The following is a 19,170-nucleotide window of genomic DNA, read 5'->3' as shown; positions in this document are numbered from 1 at the left end:
AGGCCCCCATGACTGCACTCTGACCACAGGATGCAGCGTATACCCCACTGGCACAGCCCATCAGTGCTGGAAATTTGAACAGAATTGGGTCCTTGGTGTATTTAGGTGTAATGTAAAACATGCCATTATACAACTAAAAATCCATACTGTGCCTTATCATGCATGGATACATTTTTAGGTGTGCCTTCCAATTTCATCTAAAGTAGTCTGTAACTGTATTTGAGGTTGAAGAATAAGTTTACTGTTACAATTGCTTTGGCTTTTGAGCACTGCGTAAATGACTGCATCTTAACAATGCATAATATAATACAAACGCAAGCTATTTGATTATTGGTTCAGTCAACTTCTGAATATACCAACTTATTATTTATACATCTTTCAAATATACCAGCTTATTATTTATACATCTTATTACATCTTTCAAATAAGATGTAACCGCTAGTTAGTATGAGGATTTTAACACCTTCATAAAAATGCTAGCGCTACCAACACCACTGAAAACAGAAGGACCACTCAGTCTTTTGTCACTTTTTATCATCTAGGATGCAGTCCTTTAAAAAAAACAACAAAACACAACAACGAACTAATCCAACACACTACAAAATTAGGAAAAACCATAAAAAAGTTTTTCTGAGGGTTGAACATGGTACAATAGGGCTACTGTTGCCTATGGATAAACAATAACTTTTCCCCCTCCTTATTTTAAGAAGCCATAGTTATCCTGTCAAAAAGGTTGTGAGGTTTCTAAGCACTAAGCATATGTAAAACCTTGCCAGAAGCCTGATACTAAAACTGGTGGGAGGACAGAGTGGATTTGGTGTGTACCCATGGCCAACAGTAATAATATATCACCTTCAGTCTCCGAAAAAGGTCAGGAACAAAAATCATTAACTGAATTATTGGCCTAATTATGCATGATGCAACCCTTAAATAATAATTGATTTCACCTCAGCGTGCTTACAAACATACTTTGTAACACTTATAAGCCAACTTGTTTACTCAGAAATAAGTGCACATAAGGTTACAGTCTGAAAGTAAACATGTCATATACACACAAATATTGTGGTTTCCACACAGGATATGTACTGCTGTTCCTTTTTTCAGTTCATGGTTTCAGAAAATACCCAGTTCTTAAAATTTAAGACCAATACAGACTAGTCAACTCTGCAGTTTGCACCGTTTAAGACTTGCCAGAAGAAAATAGACCTTTTCTTGTATAGCTGACATCATCAATCTCTGCCTTAATTAGCCCAAGGGTATATCTGTGTAGGACACAGCTTTCTCAGTTTCTAGCACAAACTGTAGGGCACAACTAGAAACGTTGTAGAAGAGAGTAGGAGTGAAGGTTTATGTTTAAGTTACTATTTGATAAGAGCATTTCCTATACCTCCGTCAACCCCCCCCCATGCCTCAATGCAATTTTTTGGAACCTGTTCTATATGTAGTCAAGGAATCAGATGAGTTGTATATATACACTGTACAGCTAGGTTTGCAGAACAATCATATCTGGAACCACACCGAATAAAGGTAGCCAATACAAAGACAAAATGTATTTGTTGTTTGGAACTTAGATATGTGCAAATATGAAAACAGATCCAGAGCTATGAAAACAGACCCAGAGCTGTACAAGAGACAGTGAGGATCTGTCCAGTAATACCTATCAACATCAGAGCATACAACTGACTGAGTAATACACAGTCCACAGAGATGCCCTTTCACTGAGCAGAGAACATGCATATCAGCATCTAACCTCATTCTAATCACATAAGAGAAAATCACAAGAATGGGCCAGACGGGAAGAAGAAAGACAGATAACTTCAATCTCCCTGACCAAACTGCTCACACTTCCTTGACAGCCCATCTTCATGATCAAAAACTTGGCTAAATTGGCAGATCACTCCTGACTAAAATGTCACCTTGCAAGTATACCTCGTAGTTCTTATTAAGCAACTAATCTTCAGACAAGAAATCCCCTTAAATTTGTATGACAATATTACACATGCAATGACCAAGACTATAACATTCTTAGGGTACTTGAACAGCTATTATTAAAGATATTAAATATTGGCCAAATTCTAATACCATTTCCAAATGTATAAAAATGAATCTAAGCTTGAAATAAACTCAGCCTCAATCACTATTTAAAATTAACGCCACCCCCTCCAAGTTACAACGTATTCAAAACACAACACCTTCCCATGTAGGACACTAAAAAGCTAATTCTTTAACATTGTAAAGTACTAAGAACAACTTTTAAGAAAAATTTGGAACCATTTCAACAGTATGGTTTTTACAGGCTCCTTCATCCACAGATGTGTTAGGGCCTGAAAGATTTCAAATTATAATACTGGTGGTTTCGCTTCTAACACATATCACAAAGTTAATGGTCCCAAGCATAACCCATACCAGTCATTTATACAGTTTATAACTAGTATAAACAACTGCTACCCTGAATTTTGTATGAAAAAGATGAACTCTATAATCAAACCAATGGGAAAACTTGGTGACTGTCCTTTGCCTCACTGTTTTAAACACTGTTTTTGTTTTTAAGGACATTTTAAACAATGAAGTATAGATAAACTGCATAGTACCTACTTACACACAGTTTCATATGGAATAGCTGGATTGAGCAATACAGAAGGCAATTGTGACAGAAGAATTGTTAGCAAGAAGGAATGTAACAGTACACTTGGCAATTAATTATATCTATGGACTATCTATATATATCAGAATTGCTGATTTAGAATTCTGTAAAATGGTGAAGCAATTATTTGCCCAGAATGTTACGTAACTAGTATCTATGGGACTGCGGTCTAGAAAGATTCTTTAAAATCCATGATTGGTTTGAGTTCCCTAGAAATAGGATTTGAATGTTTCAGTTCAGGCTTACACTGCCATGTGCTTGGGGAAAAACTATTAACGGAGGCTCCATCTGTGCAGAATCTAAACACACCAATCATTATCATGGTGACTGATGTAACAGTCTAAGATCTCTTAAGTAGCTGTTCTCCAAATCTATCTTCCCTCTTGGGGGTGGGAAAGCTGAAAGTACTAAGGGAGACTGCCATTTAACACAATGAAACAAAATGCATTTTCAGTCATACTGATGTTTTACCTAACCAACTGGGGAGAGGAAACACTGTATTTTTCAGCAATAGGTATTAGTGTAGTCTTTTATCATGCTGAATTACCAAACTGTCTGAAATGTTTATGGTTAATTAACTGTAAGTTATACTGACAAGTCTGATAATCAATCACACACATACATACAGTTATATATTTTAAAGCCACAAAAATGCCTCAATTTTAATACCAATAAAGGAAAGTCAGTATTTATCAGGCAAACTACACCATGTGGATAGAAAAACAGTCAGATACTTACTGCTATAATAATGCTAAGACAGGAGAATATATACACACATCTTGTGGAATACTGAAACGGCAAGGATACTTTGAGAAGCTGAATCAACACTTATAGATATTTATTAAAAGGGGCAAGTACCTTTTAGCGCTAGTTGAAAGTTTAGCAGCAGTTTTGCTAGAGATTTTGCCCTCCTTTTTCTTGGGCTGAACCTGTTCTCTTTCTTGATCTTGTTGAACACTTTCACGCTGATCCCCATCAGAACTGCCTCCACTAGTGCTTGGACTATCATCAACTCTTTGTCCTTCAGCAGACATTTTAGAATCTAAACAGAAAACACAAAACAAACAAGCAATAAAAACTGGTAATTGTTAGAAACTAACTTAGGACCCAATCCTATCCAACTTTCTATACCCGGTGCAGTTGAAATGCAGCTCCTAGGCAAAGGAACAAATGTTCCCTTACCTTGTGGAGGCCTCCATAACTACCCTTTCACCACAGAATGCAGTGCAAACCCCATTGATGTGGCTACACCAAGGCTGGAAAGTTGGATAGAATTTAGCCAACAAGATGAAATTCCTATTGGAGACTCCATAATATTCTTTCAGTCAACACAATTTTTGGAGCTTTAATGATTAAGATTCAAATGCACCTTCAGTATTACAAGGTCTTAACATACCCAGGGTCTCTGCAACTCCACAATTGTTATGCATTTATGTTACACAAAATCAGGACAGTACTATTTATCACAAACCATCATATGGTTGGACGCAGTACCTTTGTGCATTTGGAAGGCAACATAAGAAAATGTGCATGGCTGCTTCTTCTTTTGTAGGCACTGGAGACAAGATTCCAATATAAATTAAAAACAAAAGGTATTTAAAAATTCTTACATCCTTACACTCTACTTGAAAGTAAGGCCCACTGACTTTAAAGGAACTTACAATACATTTACTCAGAGTACCTTAGGCTCTCACCATTCTAGTGCAATTCTGCTTCAGCTAACTCAGAAGTAAAACCTGCTGAGTGAAATGAAACTTACTTCCAACCAGTGACTGTGAGCTTTTCATTTGTAAATATCCAACAAAATGAAAAAAAAATTTTGCACACATATATTACTTTCAACTTCATATATTTAGAAACAAAAATATAGATTTCATATGTGACAAGTAAATATTGCAAAAGTGAAATCTAGTTCTAGGAAAAAGATCTGGAATAATACAGTATATTAATTCGAAATCTGAAATAAATCATTACCACGGGCTGCAATTCACAACATCCATTTTAATCACCACCTTAATGTATATAAGATCCTATCCAACATTCTGGTGCCAATGCAAGAGAATAATGTGAGGGAATCAATGCATGCTCCTCTTCTGTGTCCTGCTGGCACCGAGGCCCAGCACTGACTGGCGCTGGCCTCTCTGCCAGCGCCACACATTGCCTGCTGGCGACCAAGTGCCTTACAGCAGTTCCGCCACAGCCATTAACAGGGCAGCAAACAGATCAGTGCTGCCCCAGTGTTGGATCAGGCTGTAAGTTACTTTGGCCCTTTCTCAGCCTAACCTGAATATACTTATTTAAAAGCTATGTTCTAATACAGTGGTTCTCAAACTGGTGGGTTGAGACCCACCAGTTCATGTAATGCTTCCACCATCCCTTTAAGGGGCGGGGGGAAGAGGAGAGACAGGGAAGCGACCCCCAGGATCACATCCCTAAGGGGTGAATCCATAAGGGGAGCCCAGCACAGCCCTCTGCAGGACTCCCTGGGCCTTGGAATCTTGAAATGGAGCAATTGCACAGCACTTCCTGCAATTGCAATTGCTCCACTTCAAGATTCCAAGTCTCAGGGAGTCCTGCAGAGGACTGCGCTGGGCTACCCGCACCTCCTGCAGCTTCCAGCAGCCTTTACCAAGTACAAATAAGTGAAAGCACCCCCCTCTTCCCCCCTTAGGGATGCGATCCTGCACTTGCCTTTCCCCCACAAAGACTTATTGAGAGAGTAAAGCTCCGTCAAAGTTTGAGAACCACTGCTCTAATAAATGTGCAGGGATGAAATATCTTGTTTCCATTTGGCCCATTTCTTTTATTTATCTGCCTGCCTTTTTTTGCTGCCTTTCACTTTTAGCTTGTGCACTGCTTTTCGATATCTATTACTGCCTTAGGGGTTAATAATGAAACCCTCTTTATCAAGTCATCCTTAACTGTTGCTCTGGCTCTGTAAGTATGTTTTGTAGTTTAAATTTGTTTTTAATTTTTTGAATTTGCATTCTTTTAAATTTATTTGTATGTAATTTAGTATTTAGAATGATTTTTTTAAGCACTGTAAACCACCCTGAGCTTTTGGAAGACAGGGCATAACTGTTTTCAATAAATAAATATTTGCACCCTTGGGCCACCACAGAGAATGTTCTCTTCCTAATGCAAGACAGTTTTATCCTCATAGGAATGTGCAAGAGAGCTTCATCACTAGATCTTAGTAAATTGGGGATCATGTAGAATAGTAGTATTTATTCAAATATTCTAGGCAAACAATTTGTGACTTTATAAGGTTAGAATTAGTTCCTTGAATGTGGTCCAGAGGCTAATCTGCTGAATTCTCAAAGAATTTATGCCGCACGCACACAATGTGGCCACAACATCAGCTAAAGTTTCAAACTCACTTTAAAAAAACAGTAGAGGAATAAAGTAACTAAATTTAACAAGGCATGAAATATATGTAAAGTTTCTTGTCATTGATGAAGGAATGTAGCTGGCACTCAGCTGAACTGATATAATATGCTCATGGGCATGGATGTATTCTAGATATTCCTCAGCAGGTGCGATCAAAGAAAATTCACAAATGGCAAAAGTTGGCGGAGTGAGATCTCCCCACCCCATCTAGGACAAGAGAACCAGTACCTCCAGGAATTTTCAGCCTTTACCCATGAGCAATTCTATCTTATCTGAATTGGCTTATCCTTATCTTGATTTTCTTATTTATCTCCAGATAGGTACCCTTGGAAAAGGAGAAACAGAGCCATGTGTCATTCACATAACTAATGACACCTCATTCTAGGACTCTAGACCAGGGGCAGGCAAACATTTCAGCAGGAAGGCCACATAATCTCTCTGACACTGTGTTGGAGGCTGAGAAAAAAAAGAATTTACATTTCAAATTTGAATAAATTTACATAAATGGATATATTAGAGATGGAACTCTAATTCATTCTATGAATGAATGAATTTTACTCAGTTTATTTATAATACACATGAAACCTATAATACAGACATTTCAAACCACATGAGAACTATGAACCGTTTGCCACATACCTCCTGCACAGTGAAAACATTCAGACCAAGCCAGAAGCACATGGAGACATAAGTTCAGAGGCAGTGGGAGGGTGGTTTAAATAATGCCCAGGGAAAGGTAGAAAACACATGGACACTATAAAAGGCCTAGCTCTAACTCTGCCCACAGCTCATGTCTGGTGGTTGTGACCAGCAGTCGCATGCCAGGGCGGGCTCCAACAATCTCTGACGGGTCAGAGGCACAATGGAAACTGGGGCTGGCTCCCTATGGGTCAGATTGGGGTTCCTCGAAGGCCACAGCCCCTGGGCTTGGTTTTATCCACCCTGCTCCAGACAAATGCTTCAATCCAATCCCTTTCGCCCACTGGCGCAACAACTAGTGCTATTGGAGACTGCTTCAAGGCAGCTGCAAAGCAGCCTCCACTGATGAGCATAGCAGGCCTGCTGGCAGCGAGACTAGAGGGTCCTCCTGTGGGCTGATGGACTCAGGGAGACCCACCAGAGCACATAAGCCCATGCAGGGGTTTGGAGGGAGTGGAAGGGGGCTGAACAGAGCCATGGGTGGGCAGAATGGAGCAACAATAGGGTGGTGAAGAGGGCAGAATCATGTATATTATATGAGAACAGTGGTTATCAAACTTTTTAGCACTGGGACCCACGTTTTAGAATGGCAATCTGTCTGGGACCCACTGAAAATGATGTCAATAACCCAGAAGTGATGTCACAGCCAGAAATGATATTATCAAGCAGGAAGTGCTTTCCTGAGAATGAAGTAAGCACTGAAATTGCCCATGGCAAGCATGGATATTGTGCCATTTTCCCTAGATAGGCAGGCTATAAATATTAAAATTATAAATAATTAAAACAAAACAATAATTAAATAAGGGGAGATGAAATGTGAGAAGCCAACCCTGTTCCACCAAGTGAACTCTCTCTGTAGCCTGCCTGCAAAAACTCAACCCCTAAAAATAAGAAGTTTCACCTTACCAGTTCAAGCTGATGCTTTTACCCTTTTTATCAGGGTGGGGGGCTGCCTTCCGGAGTATTTGCTGAGCAAGGGATTGCCCTTGCAATCCCCTTTGTCTAACCTACAACACAAGTCCAGGTACATTTGTTTACTTGCAAATAAACATAAGTATGTGGCTTAACTTTCCATAGGACTGAATAAATTTATCAGCTTGGGGGGGAGGGACTTCCTTCTTGTGTGTTTTTTGGTGGCTGTATTCATTGGATCAGGACCACCCTAGTGGCATTGCGTTCCTCTCAGTCTGCCCTTTGCAATAGTCAAAGCATGTTTGTCTACATAGTGTGGCTCAGTTTCACTTTCCACAGAGCTCCATGCATTTTCCTTCTCAGCTATCAGCTTGTCAATTTCAGCTTAGCCACCCACCAACAATTAAGTCAGGATTCACAGTCTGAGAAACCCTGATATATAGGTAGACTGACCAGAAACCCTAATTCTTTCAAATGGGATTTCTACAAGTGTTATTCTGTGAGAGAATACTCCATTATTCCTGATGTTTCCCTTCATAGGGTTATCACTGTCCTTGCTGCACAGCCACTGCGCTTTCCAAGATTCCACAGGCAGCAGCAAAACATGCCTCAGGCAGGTTTTCTGGATGTTATCTAATTCTTGCCAGCTGACTCCTTCACACTTCTCCATCTCTTTCCAGCTGCTTCTGGTCACTCATCCAAAGCAAGTTCACCTATAGCAGCTGCTGGGGCTTACCTTGAGGAAAAGGGACAAATGTCCCCTAACCATGAGGAGACCTCCACCAGCCAAAAATCCCCCACAGTATATAGCAATAGCTATGCCAGCACTGCTGCATCGCCACACGGAAATTTAAATATTGGGCTGAAAATCTCAGATCAGTTTGATATAGCTGTTGCAATATGACAGAATCAAGCCTATTATTATTTGACAATCTCCCAGAATCACATTCGGAATTTACTGATGACATGCAGTCAGTTCTCGTTATCTGCTAGAGTTAGGTTCCTGGCAAACTTACTGGATTCTGAATTAGTGGATACTGAATCATTGAGCCTATGGAAAAACAGAGTTATGTTCCAGGGGGCTCTTTTCATCATATAATCCAGTGTTGGCGAACCTATGGCAAGCGTGCCAGTCGGGGCATGCAGCACCATCTCTGTGGGCACGCAGCGCTGAGCCAGGCAGCCTGGGGAGGGGTGCTGAAGCTGCATGTCACTTTAAAGAAAACAGAGGCTTTTTCCAAGCCCGTGTGTTGGGAGGGCAGGTTGCTTCCCTCCGCCCCCTGAGCTCACTACCCTCCTCTGCCTTCACCCCCACCTGCCCCGCATTTGTTTCCCTTTTCAATTTTGACCGCTCTGCAGGCTTAAGGTCCCTGTTTTTCCCTTCCCCAACTCTCCAGCAGGCTCAGCCAATCAGCATCCAGCAGGCTCCTGGCTTTTTCAGTTGGAATGGCTCAGGGACCTTCACTGGCTGACCGCCAGCCAATCCTGAGCTGCCCTCCTCCTCAGCCATTGCGAGTCTTTGCAGCCCGCCTTTCCCTGAGCAGCTCCCCACTCAGCAACAGAAGAGGCTTTTCCTCCACAGCACAGGCGCAGCTGGGGGTGAGCAGCGCAGCCAGAGACAAGTCCTGTGCGTCTACTCAGAAGTAAGCCCCATTACAGTGGATGAGGATTACTCCCAGGAAAGGGTGCTTGGGATTGGAGTCTGCTCCTGTGTGTGTCTACTCAGAAGTAAGCCCCATTAGAGTTGATGAGGCTTACTCCCAGGAAAGAGTGGCTGGGATTGCAGCTTTAGAGCCCACTTCTGCGGGTGGGGCTTTTTAAAAAAATAATTTTGTTGTTTAAAAAAATGAGTAGTGGCAAGGTCTTGCAGCCACCCCCTCCCTGACAATAGTTCTTTACCCAGCATGTAATTAGTCTGTGGAACTCTTTGCCACAGGAAGCAGTGATGACAACTTGCCTAGATGCCTTTAAGAAGGGATTGGACAAATTTCTAGAGGAAAAGTTCATTAAGGGTTACAAGTAATAGTGGGTAAAAGATGTTAATGTATGAGTTGTTTTTTCTAAACTAAAACCTCAATATTCAGGTTAAATTGCCATGCTGGCACTTTGTGATAAGTAAGTGGGTTTTGGGTTGCACTTTGGGCACTCGGTTTCTAAAAGGTTAGCCATCACTGATATAATCTATGAACTGGATCTGAATCTTAACCTGGAGTATAAGGGGTGGGTAATAGCGAAGGCTCATCTATGTCTCCAACATCTGATGCTTCCTCCTCCATGCTGGATATCCCTTGATGCATTAAAGGCTGTGGTGATTATGATTTCTCCGTGCTGACTACCCCTTGACTCATTGAAAGCTGCTGGCCCAACAATAAGGCCTTAGAGATCAGGAGTGGGAAGGGGGTTGCTTCACCTGTCTTTCTCTTCCACCCGTCTCTTGGCTGTTGCCCTTGTCTTGCCTCAGTTCCAGATCAGCCCTCAGGTAGACGTTCAGAGGCCTCTCATAGTCACCAGGGTTGTGGACACATGAAGGTTCAGCTGGAGTTTCCAAAATAGTGGGGCAAGTCTGGAAGTGTACAAATGTGTCTGACAATTTTCCACAGGCCAATACCAATGCCCATTTGATGTGGCACCAGCACAGTATTTGAAGGTAATGAGAGTAGGTGGCAATTCTGGCCTTCGCAGATAAGCAAATTCACATATCCCCGCCATCGAGGGGTACTTGACGCAATGTGAATCCTCCGCAGGGAAGGGGGTGTTCCTCAGCAAGGCTCAGACTAAGGAAAAACATGTTTCTTGTGCGACTTCTGGTTTCACGGAGGAACCTGGAAATTGCACAAGAGAAACGATTTCCCTCAGTCTGAGTCTTGCTCAGGCACATGCTGCCTCTGGGAGGCTCAGACAACCCTCCGGAGGCGAAGGGAGCCTTCGGAGGGTTGGGTGTGCGGCCCCGACAACCATGTGACGACCATGTGGTTGTTGTATATCTGATCCTGGCATAAGCAGGTAGCTTCGCTAAGGGCCATACACCTGTAAAGAGAACTAACTATACAAGCAGACCACTGTAAAGTAATGCAAACTGCAGAGTCAACCATAATTTTCATTTCTCACTCCTGACAAAAACAGTTCACCAAAATAGTGGCAACCTAACTGTATCAGTTCTGAAACCTGATCAGAAGCTACATAAAAATGAATCCAGAAAATATTTTTCATCTAGAATAACCTTAAGCTGCCTTACTACCATGTGGTTGGACCCCCCCCCCCCCCGAAAAAAGGTTCAGAACTGGCCTATAAATTAAATCGGAAGAGTTCAGAAAAGATTTGTTAAAAGGCCCTTACAAAAGCTTCTTTCAATGCAAACAAAAATGTTTTTCCCCTCAAGGAGGGATTCAAAGGATTCAAATGTCTGCTCGATAATATTATGAAACTTTTTCTGCTCTGAGGTGTTATTGCTATTTTTTAATATTTTAGGTTGCTTTTTGCAGTTTAAAATTTTTGAAGTCCATTTCATTCTGATAACTTTGATGACTATTTTTATGATGTTATTATATTTCAAAGTTGCCTTGGGAAACTTTCATAAGATAGAAAGGCAACGTAAAATATCTTAATAAAATTAAAAAGTCTTCAAGAACAAGACCACCTTATATTAACCACTTCTAGCCATGATGGACATAAATTGAGCAGGTAAGATGTAGCCTTCTCTTGACACAGCAAAACTAAACTATCCCCCTCACTGGTAGTGAAGAACAGTCATGCTAAAACGGTTGTTTTAATTCAGCCAGTTTTCCACTTTCACTGAAGAGCCAAACAGTAAACTTTCTACAATATTTACTATAAATACAAGCAAAAAAAGAAAAGAGCCGCAAACACTAATAAAAGTGACCAAATTCAAACTTTCTTGGGACAGCCTTCTGATGACCCACAAGAAGCACAACCTTTAGCAACTTAAAACCCAAACAGAACGTGGCATAGATGATGCCTTCCAGGTCAGAAAGTGGATGGAATAGCCCAATTAAAGGCTGGCTGCTACAGTGGTTTCCTGACACAATATAGGAGGAATATAAGTATTTGACTGTGCAATCCTATGCGTGTCTGTTCAGAAGCCCCATTGAGTATAATGGCAGTTATTGTTCAGACTGCAGCCTGAGTCTTTCAATCCTGCACTCCCTCCGTTGCTGCAGGAAAGGTCCATTACTTGTAAGCAAAAGTGCTTTATGAACAAAGTGAAAATGATAAAACTAACCATTGTTCAACTAGTTGCTTAAAAGTGACATAAAAGCAGAAGAATTTTAAAGTAAAGAATATTGCAGAACCAGATTAAAGGACTAACCCTAATCTCCCCTCCCCCAGCTGATACAGCCACACCAAAAACGAGCAGGCTCTATCCATGGGTGGGAGGTTTCAGGAAAGTGGAATTATTTCCCCCTTATCCTTCTGCAAGCCTTCCGCTCCACAATGGGATTCCTCAGACCTGTGCCAGCTCTGTAGCTGGAGAAAGTCTGAAGAAAGGGGGAGGCTTTCAAAAGAGGGGATAGGATCTGGTGTGCGAAATCACGGCCAGATCCACCCCCTTCCACTATATCCCCTCCCCCATTCCTGCCCTACCCAGCCTCCACCTTACCTACTCTAACGAGCACAGTGGGAACCAGCAACCACTGCTGCCTCTTGCAGCAGAGCTCCCAAAAATGCCTCTTGTGGCAGAGCTCCCAATGGAGAGCTCTGCATACTGTTGGTAGCTATTTTGCTACAGTGAGAGGGTCTTCTGCTGTCGCAACATGCTCCAGCAGACAGCAATGAGATGTTACAAAGATAATGTAAGAATTACATGTCCAGCCAAATAAAATAGAAAATATTAAAACTCTACAATTTAGAGATTAATCAGCTTAATGGATTCAAAATATTTGGTCCATATAAATATGCCCCAGATTTATATGGCAGTTTATTTCTTATTTTTAAGACACTAAATAGTCTTATGGCATCTTAAAAGACTAATGGGCAGCCCAAACCTAGACTGCACTGGCACAGCCAGGCCATATGGTCTTATTGGGCTAAGGGAATATTTTACCCCTTACTCTGTGTCAAGTCCCAGCCACCCCATGAGGCTTCTCAGATCTATACCTGACAGATAGCTGGCATGAATCTGGGAAGCCCAGTGAAACACCAGGTGGTTTGAGAGGGCGTTAGGATATGGCAGAGGCAGCTCCACCAGTCCCACTCCCCATTCCACCCTCCCCACCTCCAAAATGCCCCCCCCCCCACATTCCCCACACACCTGGTGCAAACCTACCTGTGCAGGGTTGAGATGCAACACTGTGAGCCCTGCCAACTTGAGCAAAAATTAGGATTGAGCTGTAAGTGTATTTTAGCATAAAAGATCGTGGAGTATAGCCCAAAAAATTTATCCTAAAATAAATGTCTGTTTTTGGTGTGCTGCAAGACTTTCTGTTGTTTTTACTGCAAGAGGCTAACAGAGCTATCCCATTCTGGAAATACTTAATACAAGTACTACAAACTAAAAGAATTCACTCCAGTGTGACAAAGAGAATGCCTCTTCTAAGACTACGCTTGCTGCAACATAAAGAATGCACAATCAAAAAACAAAACTGTTTTTAGAATCATGTTTTCCTCATCTGCCAATCAATCCAGGTATAATTGATTAATAAACAAATTCAGACAACAAAAATACTTACAGCACAATCCTACTGATATCTACTCAGAAGTAAATTCCATTGTGTTAGCATGGGAGACAGACACCCAGGAAAGCGAGCATAGGATTGATTTTCCTTAATCAGGTGAGAACTTAATATTTTTACAAACCTAAGGAAAGCTTACAATATTCTATCTCCACTTCAGGAATCTTTTCCTAACTCATCCTGAAAGAGAGAAATGACAGCACCAACATACACATACATCAAGGCAGCTTACAAAAAAAAAAAATCAGTAGCACTTTCAGTGAATTACTGGCACATGTTTCCTCTAACAATGGTGCTATAAATATGACTGCTGTTGAAAAACAACTGTATTTTGTTTCAGAAGTTCAGGTTACCATTCATCAGATAAATGCATAACACAGCAGCAGTCCATAACATATCATTACTTTAACAAGTAATGCCAGTTTTTACAATAGAAAATAAATGTTTAAATCCGTCATTAGATGTCTGACTATTTTCTCATCTCTCACTCTAAACACACAGTTCATGCTATATCCCATGAACACTTAAACTAAAAATCAAGCTACACTTTATCTGAAGGGGTTTGAAGCTAAATATAACTGGGATGAAAATATGTTTACCCTGTGAAGTCCAACCTTTCAAACATGTGGTCAAAGGCAGAGAAAACAAAACAAAACTACTAACAACCTGAAAATCAACAGGGGAGAGTGACACTGTAGGAAAATATTTTATTGCTAATATTAATACCAAACACAATCAAGTAGCCTCAAGGTTATGTCACAGTCCAATAAAGATAGTTTTTTAAGAAAAAAAGGACACACTGCCTAAATCCCTTTTCCATTAAACTTCTCCACAGCCACAGAAAGGCTTTTCAGCTTCTGCTAACAGAAACAAATAGGGATCCACATGGGTCAGAGAGGTTAAGTCATTCCAAGAACACAAGATAACAAAGCAGAAACATGGATATATAAGGCTCTTTATGAATTTTAAATAAAAATGCCCAAAACAACTATGGGACCTCGAACTTCTCCTTCCCCATCCCGAAAGGATGAACAGAACCTTAGCAACAAACAGCTAGGATTTCAATGGCAATGAGAGACAGTGATGTCTTCCTAAAGCAACTTTCAATTTCCTACAAGCAAAGATGAATTGAACATTTCTGCTGGAATCATGAAATGCAACAGCAAGCACTACCTCACTTCATCTTCATTAGAAACTATACAAAGTGAAACGATCAAAACATATTGAGGGAGGGGAAAGAACAAGGAAATCTGGTTTATAACCAACTAGGCCAAGGTTTATGAAGGGGTGGGGGAGTTGAAGCAGCTGCTCTAGACCGATACAGACAGACAGACAGACAGACAATAGATAAATACAAGTCATCTATTTTCCTTCCGCCTCGAGGAGGGGGACCTGCACATCACAGACAATTATGCAGCACTGGAAATGGCAAAAGGTTGAAATAGACACTTGAATGAAAGAGAGAGCATTCGTACAACAAGGTAAGGAAAAGGAGAATGGAAAGAAAAACTAGTGGGAGGAAAAGAAGGAAATGGGTTAAGGGCAAAGAGTCAAGGGTGGAAGAAGGAAACTTTAAAAGGCAGATTTGAGGTGAGGATTGAGAACGCACACAGAGGACATTCTACAAGGGAAAGAGAGCTTGTTAGGATATTCAAAATTGTGCCATGACAAGTTGCTCCTCTGCTACATAGAAGGCACTCCCAACAGAACAAAAGCCTGTACGTTGGATACTCTCTCCCATGACCCCAATTTCTGCATGTTTGGAGAAGAGGAAGCAGCCCAACCTTATTCTCAAGATAAGAACTTAGGGCTAAATCCTATCCAACTTTCCAGCCCTGAGGTAGCTGTGCCTATGGGGTATGTGCTGCATCCTGTGGTGGGAGAGTAATGAAGACTTTCATAAGTTAGGGAATGTTTGTTCCCTTGCCTTGGGGTTGCATTGCAGCTGCTCTGGTGCTGAAAAGTTGGATAGGATTGGGCCCTTAGAACACTAATGAGGCAGAGCAATAGGTGATTTACAGCCCAATCCTAACCAGTTTTTCCAGGCCAATGCAGCCGTACCAGTGGGGTGTGCACTGCATTCTGTGGTGGAGAGGCAGTCTCAGAAGCTCCTCAAGGTACGGGAACATTTGTTCCCTTACCTTGGGGTTGCATTGCAGCTGCACCGGTGCTGAAAAGTTGGATAGGATTGGGCCCTTACTTGTCAATTAAATTCTTCTCTCACTAACTGGGAATGAAGGAAACATTTACTTTAAGCATATGGGCATACAGGTTATCATCACAGGAATCAGGACAAGGAAGGTAAAAACTAATAGAGTGGTGACTCCCACAATAGAAGAGCATCTAGAGATAATTTGGATTAATAGGATCATAAGAAGGGTCTTGATGGATCAGACCAAACATCATCTAGCCCAGCATCTTGATCCCCAACAGGGCTCAACCAGATGCAATTGGAAACCCACAAGTGGAAGATGAGGGCAATATCCCTTTCCCATCATTGCTTCCCTGTAACTATATTGAGAAGCATACTAATTCCTCCAGAAGCTGGAGGTAGCATATAGCCATCTTCACTAATAGCTGTTGAGAGATTTGTCCTCCACAAATAAATGGGTTAATTGTTCCCCTCAACATGTACTCAATGCTACTGAGGAATACAGCAAACATTATAAAAAACATTTAAGACAAAAGACACAATAATAAATATGGAAAATGCTGGGGATGATACAAAAAAGTTCAAGATAAAAAACTTTTTAAAAAAAGGAAAATAGAGAAATTTGTTTTTGTGGCTGGCTGGCTCACTTCATGATAAGGGAACATGAAGAAATTACAGGGATGATGGTGAAAAGTAAAAAAAGATGTGCACAGCTAACAAGAGTACAAATAATAGAGATGTGAGATAAAATTTACAGTGGCTGCAACTACTAGTGGTTTGTAATATGTAGGGCACTCTCAGGAAGTGTCTGCCAGTACAGTACTGCATCCATATGTATTTCTGTAATCCATCCACTTCTGCATGGATTCCCATGTAGGAAATAGCTGCAGCCCATAGTACATTGTCAACCATGACAAATGCATACACATCCATTTCCCCATATAGGCCAGCCACAAACTCCATGTCACAAAACATACTACCCATACAGGAGGCAGTACACATGCACAACCATGATGTTTCCTGTACAGAAGTTATATTTGTAAGAAAATAGATCATATGAAGCCTCACTGGATGTGGTTATCCTAATAATGATTGTGAAGTGATGGAATTGTAGAAAATATATGCTATATTGGAAAAACAGCATGCATGACTAAATGTGAGGGCAGTAATACCTCTTTATGAAATTCATTGATTACATGGGTCAGTATTTTGGATATCTAGCCCAGAATCTCAGGGATCAAGACAAGGTATAACACAGAATGTTTCTTTGTGGTGGTCTCTTTTGGAGTTAGACACAAATGAACTATATGAACAACTAAGAAGACAAACTATAGATTTAGATTAAGAACTTTGGGAATGAATATTGTGAAGTTATGGGAATAAACCCTGCAATAGATCAGGGTTGGTGACAGCATGAATTTGAAAGGAATGAATGAATATACCGTATGTTGCAAATCACTGTGGAATGAATATATAAACAGACTATTACAGGAAACAAGCATTTGGAGCCATGGATGGATCTTTCCAGGGAGAGTTAGCAAAAACTATTTCAGATGAAGTGTCTGCCCTAAGAAGAGCAAGACCTTAATGAGCGGATGTCCTATCAGAGCAGTCTGATGTTAGGAGAAAAAGGAAGGTATGAATAGCATGCAAGTGCCTACCCAAGAAAAAGATGATCTTTGGTGCAGATGTTTCACACAAGTAATGCAATATCAAACCCTTTTAACTCAGGATTTAAAAAAAATCTGTAGTACCTAATGCACCTGTTTCCAGATACACAATCATCAATGGGATTCAGAATCCACATTTCAAGATGCCTAGATGAAGTGGGGAGAACCTTTTCTTTCCCCCTTCCTGACCATGAGTACAACAAAGCCATGAAAGGCTATTACAGGGGGAACTAATTCACAGTAAGTGGTTTTGAGGACCTGTACACCATAACTGCTGATCAGAAGGAGTGTAATGTAGTACAGAGGAATTGATATCCGATATGTAGGAAGGGACTAAAGCGTTAAGGATGAGTGAGGGGCAAGAAGAGGTGGTGGAGGGGAGACAAGGAAAGTAAATATCTTCCATAGTGTTGGGCAGTAGAAGGGGGGAGTGGAAAACACCTTAAAAGAAAGGGAAACATCCAGTCGGTGCTGAAGCATAGGGGATAGGACTGTAGAAAGGAGTAAGAACCCAAGCCTATGCCTGTTTACTCAGAAGTAAGTTCTATTATAGTCAATTGAGCTTACTCCCAGTAAAATTTAGATAGGATTGCAGCCTTAAAAGCTAATCCTATGCCTGTCTACTCACAAGTTCCATAACAGTCCATGGAGCTTACTCCCAGGAAAGTGTGGATAGGGTGGCAGCCTTAGAGTCCAACCCTATGCCTGTCTACTCTGAAGTAAGTCCCATTATAGCCAATGGAGCATACTCCCAAGAAAGTGTGGATAGGACTGCAGCCTAAGAACCCAAGCCAATGCCTGTCTACTACCCATTACAGTTAATGTCGCTTACTCCCAGGAAAGTGTGAATATGATGGCAGCCTTAGAGCCCAATCTTATGTCAGTCTACTCAGAAGTAATTCCTTTTACAGCCCATTAATCCTAGGAAAGTGTGGACAGGATTGCAGCCTTAAAACCTAATCCTATGCCTGCCTACTCAGAAGGAAGTTCCATTGCAGCCCATGGAGATCACACCCAGGGAAGTGTGAACAGGATTGCAACCTTAGAGCCCGATCCTATGCCTGTCTACTCAGAAGGAAGTCCCACTGCAGCCCATGGAGCTTACTCCCTGGGAAGTGTGGGTGCCTGAGTGGCGCATGAAGGCTGAGGAAACCCCCATGAGTAGAGAGGGCTCTGGCAGGGAAGGCGGGGGGGGGGCGGAAGGATGGCCCTGCTTGAAAGGCAATGGCGAGAGGGCGGGCGAGAGCTGCTGGCTGGGAGAGGCGGGGGGCACAGCTTGGGGGGGCTGTGGGGGGCACCTCCAGAGTGGGGAGGGGGAGCGCGAGCTCTTACCTGCGGGGGGAGGAGGAGGAGGGGCGGGCGCTGGTCTCTGGCTGTCCAGCTTCGGCAAGCTGCGTGTCAATCCGTGCCCGGGGGTGGGTGGGGGGGAAGGAAGGGGGCAGAGCTGCTCCTCACGGCCGGTCACTGAGACATACGCGCCCGCCACTCTTCCACCCTCCCCTCGGTGGTGGCGGCAGTGACTTCCCCAGCTGCTGCTGCTGCTTCCACCGACGACGACGACGACGACGACGCCGCCGCCGCCTGAGGAAAAGTAAACCCGCCGCGCAGCTGCGCGCTCCCGACACGACCAATTAAGCCAGGAGTTCGGAGCTGGAGAAGTGCGAGGGGGAAGGGAGGCAGGGGAGGCGGTGCGCGCGATGTGCGGCGGCGCGCTTCGGGCTGGCGAGAGAGCAAAGTAGTCGCGAGGGCGCGCGCCAGCAGGAGTGGGAGGGGGGAGGAGGAACGGGCGCGCGCACCGCCAGCAGCGGGCGGGGGCAAGAGCCGGAGTTCGAGGGAGGGAGGCTGGCTGAGAGTGTCGGTTGGTGGGGGGGGGGTCGAGTGAGGCTCGCGAGGCGCCCAGTGGACAGAGCTGAGGGGGAAGCTGCCATCCCAGGCGCACTTTCCTGGGAGTAAGCCCCCGTTGGGCACAATGGGACTTACTTCTGAGTAGACAGGCATAGGCTTGTACCCTGC

The 19,170-nt window shown here is 42.5% G+C and overlaps 1 protein-coding gene across 2 annotated transcripts in view; it reads right to left on the bottom strand.

The window, feature by feature from the left end:
- LOC136652179 (ubiquitin-conjugating enzyme E2 E2) overlaps nt 1–18,870 on the bottom strand; it is a 184,854-nt gene extending 165,984 nt beyond the window's left edge. Inside the window, exons 1-2 of one of the 2 annotated variants that reach the window (XM_066629102.1) lie at nt 18,490–18,870; nt 3,503–3,686 (exon numbers count right to left, since the gene is read on the bottom strand). In XM_066629102.1, coding sequence (XP_066485199.1) covers nt 3,503–3,678 — 176 coding nt within the window. In that variant the 5' untranslated portion in view covers nt 3,679–3,686; nt 18,490–18,870. The remainder of the gene's footprint in view (nt 1–3,502; nt 3,687–18,489) is intronic. The other variant, XM_066629101.1, reaches the window with a different exon arrangement.
- Between the last annotated feature and the right edge of the window lie 300 nt (nt 18,871–19,170).

The sequence above is a fragment of the Tiliqua scincoides genome, chromosome 5, assembly GCF_035046505.1.
Source record: "Tiliqua scincoides isolate rTilSci1 chromosome 5, rTilSci1.hap2, whole genome shotgun sequence".
Taxonomy (NCBI): domain Eukaryota; kingdom Metazoa; phylum Chordata; class Lepidosauria; order Squamata; family Scincidae; genus Tiliqua; species Tiliqua scincoides.
Note: the sequence above shows the minus strand (reverse complement) of the source record. Positions and strands in the feature narration are given on the sequence as shown.